Source organism: Lithobates pipiens, unplaced genomic scaffold, assembly GCF_037356315.1.
Source record: "Lithobates pipiens isolate NorthernLeopardFrog02 unplaced genomic scaffold, aLitPip1_a1.2 Scaffold_22, whole genome shotgun sequence".
NCBI classification, from domain to species: domain Eukaryota; kingdom Metazoa; phylum Chordata; class Amphibia; order Anura; family Ranidae; genus Lithobates; species Lithobates pipiens.
This window is the reverse complement of record NW_027507784.1, coordinates 121,294,966-121,307,542: the sequence shown is the minus strand read 5'-3', so window position 1 is coordinate 121,307,542 and position 12,577 is coordinate 121,294,966. Positions and strand designations below refer to the sequence as shown.

The 12,577-nt window shown below is 42.6% G+C and overlaps 1 protein-coding gene across 1 annotated transcript in view; it reads left to right on the top strand.

Moving 5' to 3' along the window:
* The window catches only part of LSS (lanosterol synthase), a 51,846-nt gene extending 47,522 nt beyond the window's left edge, over nucleotides 1-4,324 (top strand). Inside the window, exons 21-22 of the mRNA XM_077448165.1 lie at nucleotides 458-536; nucleotides 3,511-4,324. Coding sequence (XP_077304291.1) covers nucleotides 458-536; nucleotides 3,511-3,657 — 226 coding nt within the window. The 3' untranslated portion in view covers nucleotides 3,658-4,324. The remainder of the gene's footprint in view (nucleotides 1-457; nucleotides 537-3,510) is intronic.
* The last annotated feature ends 8,253 nt before the right edge of the window (nucleotides 4,325-12,577 follow it).

Below are 12,577 nucleotides of genomic sequence, written 5' to 3'. Positions count from 1 at the left end.
TTTTGTGTTGAACAACCAGTCTCCTTCTCCTTACAAAAAAAAACCCACATGAAGCATGAAAATGTGTGAAAATGCAACAAAAACACATGAAAAGCATGTGCATAGGTGTGAACCTAGCCTAAACTGCTCACTTTCCCACACCCATGTAATAGAAATGAAGAGAGGAAGATGACTTTAAAGTCCAGCCTAGGTGGCAACCAAGGTTCTCTCTACAGATACAGTGGAGTAGTTACCTGCCCTCTCCATGGTTATCCTCTATCAGTACCTTATCAATTAAAAAAAGATTATCAATGGCTTCTTTCCTCTTTCTATTTTTTTTTTGGTGTTTTATTTTTCTTTACTATTAGCCCTTGAAAATCTATATTTGTTTACTCAGAAATTTGTTAAATTGTGTTTTGTTTTACTCATCTCACTGTAATTGCTACAATAATGGTCATATTCCTGTAATACCATACAGGTTCCCAGATGTCGGTGTTTTGGAAAGAGGCATTAAACTGCTCCTGGAAAAGCAACTTAGTAATGGGGACTGGCCTCAGGTATGACTATAATTACGTATAATACATATCATGTGGAGCCATTAAAGCGGTTGTATAGTCTTTTTTTTACTTTTTACCTACAGGTAAGCCTATAATAAGGCCTACCTGTAGGTAAAAAAAATATCTCCTAAACCTGTATGGTTTAGTTGATATTCCCCTCGCAATGAGCCGCTGCGTGCAGAGGCGCATGCGCACAGGGAATTCTCGGTTGGAAGGCCAGCAGACGCCAGACCCTGCCGGAAACCTGCTCCTGCCACTCACAGCGCCGGAGCCGCGATATCCAGAAGACACGCAGAGGGAAGATGTCAGCTCCCTTGGCGTGTATCGGGTGAAATGTCAGTGCATACTAGCTCATTATGCCTTTTCCCTTACAGGTCTGAAAAAAATAAATTTCAGCGGGTTTACTCCCGCTTTAAGGCCTACTCATCCTAGAAAATATCCTTTTGTTTTCTGTAACAACATAGTCTATCACAGCACATGGTAACCTAACTTCTACAGGTGCTTTTGAGGCTGCCATACCCACTTAAAGTATATTTAACCCTAACACTGAACTTCTCTTTACTGCCTTTGGTCTGTTTACTAGATCAGTACAAGTGTTTTGTTAAATCTGTTTGATCTGTGATCCTGTCAGAAATCTATTACTTAACCTCCTGTGCTCTCTGCCTCTGCTGCACTTATCAGTTAGAGTTGATCCAAACTCTCTTGGTGAGCTTCAAAATACCACCCCCCCCATGTCAGATAACAGAGGAGAGGGGTAGTTTTCTGTAATCCTAACATCCTAACACACTTTCTGTTCCAGGAGGACAACATTTCTTCTTCATAGATGAAGTATGGTGAACATTCTCACCCTAGGACAGGAAGTGTGTTTCTAGCAGGATCACTAAAGGTGGTCCCTGCCTTCCACATGATTCAGGATATTGTCCTTCTTTCCTTCCTTATCTCCTGCTCTGAAATATCCTAGGTCAGTTATGGTGAACCTTGGCACCCCAGATGTTTTGGAACTACATCTCCCATGATGCTCCACTACACTGCAGAGTGCATGAGCATAATGGGATATGTAGTTCCAAAACATCTAGAGTGCCAAGGTTCGCCATCACTGTCCTAGGTAAATGTCTGTCCGCTGTCTGGACTTGGTGTGTGCTACGAGAGTTTACTTCTTGGCTACTACTTTTGGGAAATCAAATTCCCTCTTTTTGCTTCCTTAAAGTGTTACTAAACCCAGTAATGTCACCTGCCACAAGATGCGGATTGTCACTTGCCAATGTCGCCTGCCACAAGATGTGGACTGTCACTTGACAATGTTGCCTGCCACAAGATGCAGATTGTCACTTACCAGTGGCTGTGTCCCAGAGTGAAGGCGGGCAGTGAGAGATAATGTAATCTCTCTGCTGCCCACGCCTGCACAGTGATGGCAGTGTTCTGTCAGAAGCTGAGCTGTGGTGATGCAGGGTGAGAGATGATGTCAGAAAGCCGCTACTCATCAGAATATGGTGCATTTCGGCCACCTTGGTACATCCCCACTTGTCAGCAGTAAGCCTAGAGTTAGAAGTCGGCAAGTGGACATCTTTATACAGCTACCGGAGTCTTGCTTTTCACGGTTATTTTTAATAGTAAACTCAGCTTATTTAGTGAAATATAAGTTGAGATAACTGTTAAAAATAACTGTGAAAAGCAAGACTCTGGTGGGTGTATAAACATGTCCGCTTGCTGACTTATAACACTAGGCTAACTGTGGAGGAGTGCGTCCCTTCAGTCACATATTCAGAAGGGGAGCGGCTTCCTGACAACACCTGCCTACTCGCTCAGTCACACACCCGCCCGCTGGCATGATTGCTCACTCACCGGCCTGCCGGCCTGCTCAGTCACCCGCCGACTCTCAGGGGGAGCAATTTCCCCATTACCCCCCCGCCCTGGATCCGCCCCTGAGGAGGGGGAGGATCTGTCCATACAAGATCAAAGAGCATTTTTACACAATACAGAGGATTAACCCCCTAAGTTCCACAGTGAGTATAACAAGCAAGCTATTCTGCATATACCAACTGATTTTACTGCGATGGGTTTAGTAACACTTTAAGGTTCCCACAAGGGTGTCCCTGTCTCTTTCTTTTTCCACCATTGCTATTTTTATAGCATGCAGTCTGGAGGATAGATTTCTTCCAAAACTTTTTAAAGTGGAAGGAATTCAAAATCTAACTAAGCTTAAAACTACTCCTACCCCCATTCTAAGCCTATTCTATCTACATTGTAAAAAGAAGGATGCTTATACTTATCTATTCTGAAGTCGCTGCAGTCCGGTCACATGATCTTTCCAGTGTCGGCTTCAGTGAAGGGGAGAAATCACCGACAATGGCTTCAGAACCTGTGCGATGACGTCACCGATAGACTTTCTACGTGGCATAAGTTGTTGGCTGTTCCTCCTCCCCACTAAAGCTAGTGTTGGGATCTGCTCAGATGACCGGAACTGGAGTAACTTCAGAATAGGTTAATATAGGCATCCTTCCTTTTATAGGGTAAACAGAATGGGGGTGAGTGTCGATTAGTTAGGTTATGACTTTTCTTCTACTTTAAAGCTCACTGTAGCAGCTCTCTTAGTGTTGCATGGGCTTTTCAGCATCAGAGTTGAGGCAGTTTCTTGGCTTCTTTTCACACGTTTGTTAAAGCGGAACTTTATTCTAAAGGGAAAGTCCCTCCAATCCCCCCCCCTTCTACTTTTGGCACTTTTTGGGGAGTTAGAGGATCGGTGGGGAAGGTACATGGATTTGACAGGTACCCGCTCCCACTTCTGTTTGGGTCACTGCGGCTTTAAGATGAACAGATATTTAAATGACATGGGTATTTGAATCAAGCTCAGTCCTTAACAAGCCTTTTAGTATAAGTTACATATTTACAGCTTTACATATAAATGTTATTATAGTTGAAATTCACTGATTATGATTTGTATTACTTATATTCTTATATATATTTTTCTGTCTAGGAGAATATATCAGGTGTGTTTAACAAGAGCTGTGCTATAAGCTACACCTCATATCGAAATGTTTTCCCAATATGGACGCTGGGGCGTTTTTCTCGTCTTCATCCAAACAGCCCTCTAGCTGGCATCCATAAGGCCAGATATGGCTGATCATCAGTGAATACAGGACTAACTACCAACTACCCCTTACAAAACCTGTCTACCTCCCAAGTTTTTCAGTCTGCTAAAATGGTTAATTTGTTAATTGGTTATTAATTTTTAAAATCAAACCTGACAGTATTTATTCAATATATTTCTTACTATCAGTTTGTGCAATATTGAAAGGAGAGCTCTAGAAAAAAACAAAAACACAAATAGGCACAAAAAAGAAAAGCAGTGTATGCTTTATGTTTTTGGGACACCAAATTGACATAAAAATGCCTTAACCTTCATTTTGTAGGTAAGCTACTACACACTTTCCAATTTTATCTACTAAAAACATAATATCATGGGAAGAGCCTTTTTAGATTGCAACCTTCACTGTGATGGTGTGCTGCTGCAGGCACACTGAGAAACAGCAACATAACATGAAACAGTATGAGCTAAAATTTGATTGTCAGCCTTCTGATTGTAGTTCTCGTCTAATAGTAAAATGACCAGAATGTTATAAAATAATTTTAGTTCAGGCAACCAAGGTATATTTTGCACAAAAACATGGGTAACCTAACCGTGGCTATGTAGTAATTTAATTGTTTAAGTAACTTGTGCATAGTGAAAGAAAAGATAACCTGTCACTACTGCTTTTTACCTTTGCAAAATAAAGTTTTTACAATAGTTACATTGTGGTTTCTCTCTCTATATATAGATATTGCTAAGGTTGGCTTACAAGGACTGTAGAAGTCTCAAAAGCTGAAGCCAGGGTCCTTTTAAATGCAGGGACTCTAATTCTCTTTAACATATTTCTATATTGGGCACCCTCACTGGCAGCAAAAATAGCTGGATAGGCCTGGGAGTTTTAATCAGTCATTGTATTGACTCAACAAACCAGAGCCCCAGGCTAAAGAAGATTGGTTCCCTCATGGAATTTGTAGTCCTTCAACAGCTGGATGGCCACAGATTGAACACCCATGCCTTACATGATTATTTTTTTGCTAATAATACACCGATTGTTCAGCAGTACTTGGTTCTTGTTACAAATTCCACAAGAAAGAATGGACTTCTCTTAGGATGCATGCATGGAATCAGATTGTCTGTAAGGTCATGCATGGAATATATAACAGAGCTAATTACCCAGGGTAACTGGTATGTTAGAAGATTCCAGCATATGTGAATAACATAGAGAATGTATGGAGAGGTAAGGTCTTTTATTTGCTGTCCCATTTGGTAGGCAGGGTCATCTAGGCCATCAGGCTTAAGCTGGCCATGCAATATGCAACTAACATGTCCATTTACAGATGTTGAGGCACTTAATCTGCACATACTTACATATCACTGTCTTTAGTTTGGGGTGCTAGTGAGAGTGGGATGTTATCTCACATGTATTTTCTCAAGGAATAGATCCAGAATTCATTTATAAAACTACTTTTTTTGGGTATGTCCGCAATATGTTCTGTTGCTGTGCTGTTTCCCATTTCCTTGTGGTGTTTTTAACATTTTTGTTTGTATTCATGCTTATCATGAATGCTATACTGTAGCAGTTAATAATACCAGGCAGGGCCACCATTAGGGGGGTACAGCCAATACAACTGTAAGGGATACAACAGAAGAAGGCAAGACGGGTGAAGGGGAGCCGTGTTGTGCACTATAGAAACGATCTCGCAGCTTCTGCTGCTCTGTGTCACTGAGCTCAGACAGCAAGCTCTTTACTGCCACCTCTGGCTATTATGTGCATGTGCACCACTCATGTGAGCTGCCTGTACTGTGTCAGCAACATATTGGCTTTGTGAAAACAAGCTGCGACTTCTATCTTCCATTATAGGAAGATTTCTTTACGTAGTTAAGTAGGGGCTGTGAAGAAAAGGGTGGGGGTCTGTTTGTATACAGGGAGGGGTCAGAGGCTTGTGTGTTTTATAGATTTGTGTATTTTGGGGCTGACCTATGTATACAGGTGTAAGGGGGGGGGGGCTGGTATATATACAGGATTGGGGGGCCTGACATATATAAAGATTGAGGGGGGGGCTGAGTGTGTATAGGTGAGGTGGCTGGTGTGTGAATTGCCTGGGATGGTCCGTGGGCAGGCCCTGGGGAATGTTGGTGGTCAGGCTCAGGGGGCCCAGGCCTAAAGCTGTGTAAGGGGCTCAAAAATGTCTGCCCTGATACCAGGGAATCACCCATTGCCATCATGTTTGGCAGGCCCAAAGGGAAATGCATTGGTTGTTCATTTGCAGTTATTAGGGAGCAAACAGGTTTTGTATCCACAAGCTGAACTGGTGATCGGGGTGCACCTTCAATCTTTAAGAAGCAGTGAATGTCTGCCTTTTTTTCTTGCAGTGGGTGGGTATACAGCTCCGGGCACACAGAGGTGATAGAGTGGATACCCAAACTTTCATCATAATCCCCTTCTTTCTCCCATTCACAAATTAGCATAATATCATCTGCAACTGCAAAAGTGCCCTATTCTTCCTCCTATTCCAAACCTAATATTGTCATTGCCCCACAGCTGGCATAGAGGAAATTAATGAATTATTGGAACACAGCTTTAGTTCCTTGCTGCAGATGGATATGCAGCAATTAATTTCATTAGGGGTCGAGGAAAAGAGTCATGGGTTCATATAATGAGGGGACAACCGGCAATTACCTCTGATGTTCCAGCTGCTGCAGCTTACTGACAATTTTGCCTTTCCGGCAGACTAGGTGCAACGGTCTTCCCAATGGACTTTCGGCGGATTTCTGATGGACTTTTCGATCAAACTGACTTGGCCACACACAATCACACCAAAGTAGGCTGCAAACCCCACCCTGCCATCTTCACATGTACCACCAACCAAGCAGGTGTTTCTTCTGCAGAAAATATGCACCCAATTACCCCCATGCTCAATGTCCTAATGCCAGCATGGCAAAATTGCCATCCTTGCCCTTCCTCCATCAGATGGCGTTCCCACAAGAATGGGCAAGGAAATATCCTCCTTCATGGCCCATTGGGAAACTTTGCTTATTGGCGGGAAATGCTGCTGGAACTGGTTGTACAGCCCCCGCTTCCCAAAACTTTGTGATAGTCACACATTAGTCCCCTCAATTGCCTCTCTTGAGGAGTCATCATCAGAACCCTTAGTCCCATGCAAGCGACCAAAAGTATGTGCAATGGCTAGGGCAAAACACTCCCATGCTGGTTTCCAGCTGCTATGCCTGGGGGACAGGAGCCACACTGGGGCAGAGATTCTGTCATTTCTGCAGGGGCAGGGGCAATATTATGCCAGAAAAGGTCATGTGTGATAAGATAATGGCACCATCCTGCTGTCTGCCCTTTGGCAAGGAAGTTCACACCCATGCCTTGGTTGGTACATGTCCTCATCCAGGTGTGCAGAGGTTCCTATTTAGGTACCCTGGCATTCATCTTCAGAGGCAGGTCCGAAGAGTGTGTAGCCACTTCAGTTGGTTATACCCAGCCAATGTTTGGCTGACTGAGGCTTGGTTAACATATACAGTTCCTTGAAAAAGTATTCATACCCCTTGAAATTTTGTTAAAAACCAAAAACGTAAATGTATTTTATTGGGATTCAATGTGATAGACCAACACAGAGTGGGACAATTGTGAAGTGGAAGGAAAATTATAAATGCTTTTCAATTTTTTTTTACAAATAAATAGCTGAAAAGTTTGCATTTGTATTCAGCCCCCTTTACTATGATACCCCTAACTAAAATCTAGTGGAACCAATTGCCTTCAGAAGTTGCCTAATTCATAAATAGAGTCCACCTGTGTGTAAGTTAATCTCAGTATAAATACAGCTGTTCTGTGTAGAGAACTTTAGTGAACAAACAGCATCATGAAGGCCAAGGAACACACCAGGCAGGTCAGGGATAATGTTGTGGAGAAGTTTAAAGCAGGGTTATGTTATAAAAAATATCCCAAGCTTTAAACATCTCACGGAGCACTGTTCAATCCATCATCTGAAAATGGAATGAGTATGGCACAGCTGCAAACCTACCAAAACATGGCTGTCCACCTAAACTGACAGGCCAGGGGCAGGAAAGCATTAATCAGAGAAGCAGCCAAGAAGCCCATGGTAACTCTGGAGGAGCTGCAGAGATCAACAGCTCAGGTGGGAAAAATCTGTCCACAGGACATTACAAATAATAAATCTGGCAAGAAGAAAGCCATTGTTGTAAGAAAGCTATAAAAAGTCCCATTTGCAGTTTGTGAGAAGCCATGTGGGGGACACAGCAAACGAAGAAGGTGCTCTGTTCAGATTAGACCAAAATGGAACTATTTGGCTTAAAAGCAAAACGCTATGTGTGGTGGGAAAATAACCCTAAACACACCATCCCCACCGTGGGAAGACCGTAGGAAGATGGATGGAGCCAAATATAGGGCAATCTTATGCCACGTACGCACGATCGGAATTCTCATCGGAAGAAGCTCTGATGGTTTTCCCGACAGAATTCCGCTCAAGCTGTCTTGCCTACACATGGTCACACCAAATTCCGATAGTTTAGAATGCGGTGACGTACAACACATGCAACGGGACTAGAAAAAGGAAGTTCAATAGCCAGTAGCCAATAGCTTCCGTCTCGTAGTTGAATTTGAGCATGCGTGATTTTTGGCGTGTCGGAATTGCATACACACGATCGGAATTACCGATAGAAAGTTTTTCTGTCTGGAAAATTGAGAACATGCTATAAATTTTTGGCTGGCGGGAATTCGGACAGCTAAATTCCGATGGAGCATACACACGCTCCCATTTTCCGATGAAAAGCTCTCACCGGTCTTTTTCTGGCGGGAATTCTGATCGTGTGTACGCGGCATAAGAAGAAAACCTGTAAAAGTCTGCAAAAGCCTTGAAACTGGGGCGGAGGATCACCTTCAAGCAGGAGAATTACCCTAAACATACAGCCAAAGCTACGATGGTGTTAGAATGGCCCCGTCAACGTTCAGACCTAAATCCAATTGAGAGTCTGTGGCAAGACTTGAAAATTGCTGTTCACAGATGGTCTCCGTCCAATCTGACAGAGCTTGAGTTTTTTTGCAAAAATGGGCAAAAATGTCATTCTCTAGATGTGCAAAGCTGGAAGAGACATACCCAAAAATATTTGCAGCTGTAATTGCAGTGAAAGGTGGTTTTATAAAGTATTGACTCAGGGGGGCTGAATACAAATGCACGCCACAAGTTTCAGATATTTTCTTTGTTAAAAATTTTGAAAACCATTTATCCTTTTCCTTCCACTTCACAATTCTGTGCCACTTTGTGTTGGTCTATCACATTAAATCCCAATAAAATCCATTTACGTTTTTGGTTGCAACATGACAAAATGTGGAAAATGTTAAGGGGTATGAATACTTTTTCAAGGCACTGTATGCGGATCTGATTTGCATAACATATGAGCCGGCCTGGCTTTCAATAGAGCCGGTTCACACATGTCTGGGGCTGCCGCGGTCTGTTTTTGAAGAGTCCTGTGCGATTTTGGGTCTGCTTCAGATGCAATTTCAAGTAAACATTTGCACCTGAACCGGTGAACAAAATCGCACAGGACTCCAGGCTGCAAACCGTAGCTGGACATGTGTTAACCTAGCCTGACTCTCAGTGGCCTGAAACATGCCGGATATGTGATATGCCATGCTGCAGAGGTGGCACTTTCATTAGCAGGCAGTCAGAGGTGGTCTTTAAGTGCTTCTACATGCTGCTTCTCAGGGGGGACATTTTTGATGGCTTGATGCCGTCTTAATCAAGCTTTATGTCTTGTTTTTTGGGCTTATTTCTGTGCAATGCCTCAGTCAAGAATGAACATTGAGGCAAAATTGTGTTGCCAACAGTGATTTCTTGATTATAAATTGCCCAGTCCAGACATTGTGGCTTTTAAAAAAGGGTAAAAAACGGAGCAGAAAATATGTACAATTGTTTCTCTTCTGTCTCAGTTTAATACATTAGGCTCCATTCACAAAGCAGTATTTTCCTCTTTAAAATTTGGGGTAAAGTGACGCATAGCGCTTTTCAAAACAATTTTTGCAGTATTTCATCAAAATATGCAACATTTATCTCATGAGATATCCAGTGGAATAGATACAGTGGAGCAGAATTAGAATCCCTGTCAGTTTTTACTGCTAATAAAAGGGTAAAATGGTTTAAAGCATAGAAGTATACCAACTCACTATGTATGTCAGTGCTGTCCCTGCAACATATGTAATAATACAAAAGAAAAAAGGAGACTGGAATACCAATTGAGGCTGGATGTGTGTCTATCGCTCTGAAGATCATACACGGTAAGTCCCCTCTACACACTCGTTTATGACACTATGTATGGATTTGTATCCATGTGTATCCTGCAATGGCAGTCATCACGGTGGATATACATGTATCCCACATCGCTATTCATATAAACATATTTTCCAGTGTGGACTCGCTTTTTGAGCTTGGAAATACTGATCACCTGGCATCATCATCACCAAAAAAGTGACTCAGGACTATGTTCAGTCTGGACTATGTCGGTGCAGTATTTTTCTGCACTATACAGTGTTCCTACTGCTAGGTACTTGTTGAGTCATAGAGGATTTTTTTTTTTTTTTATGGTATACATGTTACCATGCATCTGCATATTTGGGTGCATTAATACATACATTTACATGCCATTTCCCCCTTTAGATCCAACTTCCCATTTGGGGTTATTTCCATCTTCTATCATCATACAGTCCCTGTCTCTTCCACATCCACATCCTGGGGGAATCTCTGTGGGCCTGTTCTGAGTGTTCGCATCGGGCTGGGTGTCAGGGAACAACAACGCATGGCCCACTGATGCATGCTCTTAAGCTTCACGATATGATTTATCACTCAAAAATCTGGGTGAGTGCAGTCGCATTATGGTTCTGCTCATGTATATGCTGATATACACACACACACATATACACATATATATATATATATATATATATATAATTTGGATATCAATATGTACTTTTATCTTGCAGAAAGTTGTATGTACTGTATATAGAAGACACCTGAAGAAGTCCCGAAACGCGTTAGTTGTCTGTATCTAATCTTTCCAATATTCATGTATGGTTGTTATACATCATTTTCACTTGATGTTTTGTATATGTACAGTTTGTAATACAATTTGATATTTTTACAATTATTAGTACCTTTTTGACTTTAATCTACCACTGCCGCTATAGTCCCACCCCTTGAGGGATTTCTTCATTACCAATCAAAGGGAAGCTGCTTTCACAGGACACATGTGGTGTATCAAAAACAACTAAGGCCCCTTTCACATTAGTGCAACTTGGGACTGCAAAGTCACATGACAAGTGGTACCCCATGATTTCCAATGAGTACCATTCATATATGTGTGCGACTTCAAGTCGTGCCGACTTCAAATTAGTCCCTGTACTACTTTGGTCCAACTTTGATGCGAGTTGAGGTCCATAGATCTCAAGTTTACACAGGCATTCCCTGAAATCGTGGCCACAAAATCGCGTGACTTTCACGTTGTGGTAGTGTGAAAGGGGCCTAAGTTCAATTAAGTAAATACAAAATATCTTTAAAAATGTCAAATATTGAATGAAATTAGTACCAAAAATTACACACATACAGTATCCCACAAAGTGAGTACACTCCTCACATTTTTGGAAATATTTTATTATATCTTTTCATGTGACAACACTGAAGAAATTACACTTTGCTACAATGTAAAGTAGTGAGTGTACAGCTTGTATAGCAGTGTAAATTTGCTGTCCCCTCAAAATAACTCGACATACAGCCATTAATGTCTAAACCGATGGCAACAAAAGTACACCCCTAAGTGAAAAATGTACAAATTGGGCCCAATTACCCATTTTCCCTCCCTGGTTTCATGTGACTCGTTAGTGTTACAAGGTCTCAGGTGTGAATGGGGAGGTGTCTTAAATTTGGAGTTATCGCTCTCACTCTCTCATACTGGTCACTGGAAGTTCAACGTGGCACCTCATGACAAAGAACTCTCTGAGGATCAGAAAAAAAATAATAGTTGCACTACATAAAGATGGCCTAGGCTGTAAGAAGTTTGCCAAGACCCTGAAACTGAGCTGCAGCACGGTGGCCCATATAGACCATATAGTGGTTTAACAGAACAAGTTCCACTCATAAAAGGCCTCGCCATGGTCGAGCAAAGAAGTTGTGTGCACGTGCCTAGTGCCATATCCAGAGGTTGTCTTTGGGAAATAGACGTATGAGTGCTGCCAGCATTGCTGCAGAGGTTAAAGGGGTCGGGGGTCAGCCTGTCAGTGCTCAGACCATACGCCGCACACTGCATCAAATTGGTCTACATGGCTGTTGTCTCAGAAGGAAGACTCTTATAAAGATGATGCACAAGAAAGCCCGCAAACAGTTTGCTGAAGACAAGTAGACTAAGGACATGGATTACTGGAACCACGTCCTGTGGTCTGATGAGACCAAGATAAACTTATTTGGTTCAGATGGTGTCAAGCGTGTGTGGCGGCAACCAGGTGAAGAGTACAAAGACAAGCGTGTCTTACCTACAGTCAAGCATGGTGGTGGGAGTGTCATGGTCTGGGGCTGCATGAGTGCTGCCGGCACTATGGAGCTACAGTTCATTGAGGGAACCGTGAATGCCAACGTGTACTCTGACATACTGAAGCAGAGCATGATACCCTCCCTTAGGAGACGGCCGCAGGATAGTATTCCAACATGATAATGACCCCAAACACACCTTTAAGACAACCACTGCCTTGCTAAAGCTAAGTGTAAAGGTGATGAACTGGCCAGGCATGTCTCCAGACCTAAACACTATTGAGCATCTGTGGGGCATCCTCAAACGGAAGGTGGAGGAACGCAAGGTCTCTAACATCCACCAGCTCCGTGCTGTTGTCATGGAGGAGTGGAAGAGGACTCCAGTGGAAACCGGGGAAGCTCTGGGGAACTTCATGCCCAAGAAAGTTAAGGCAGTG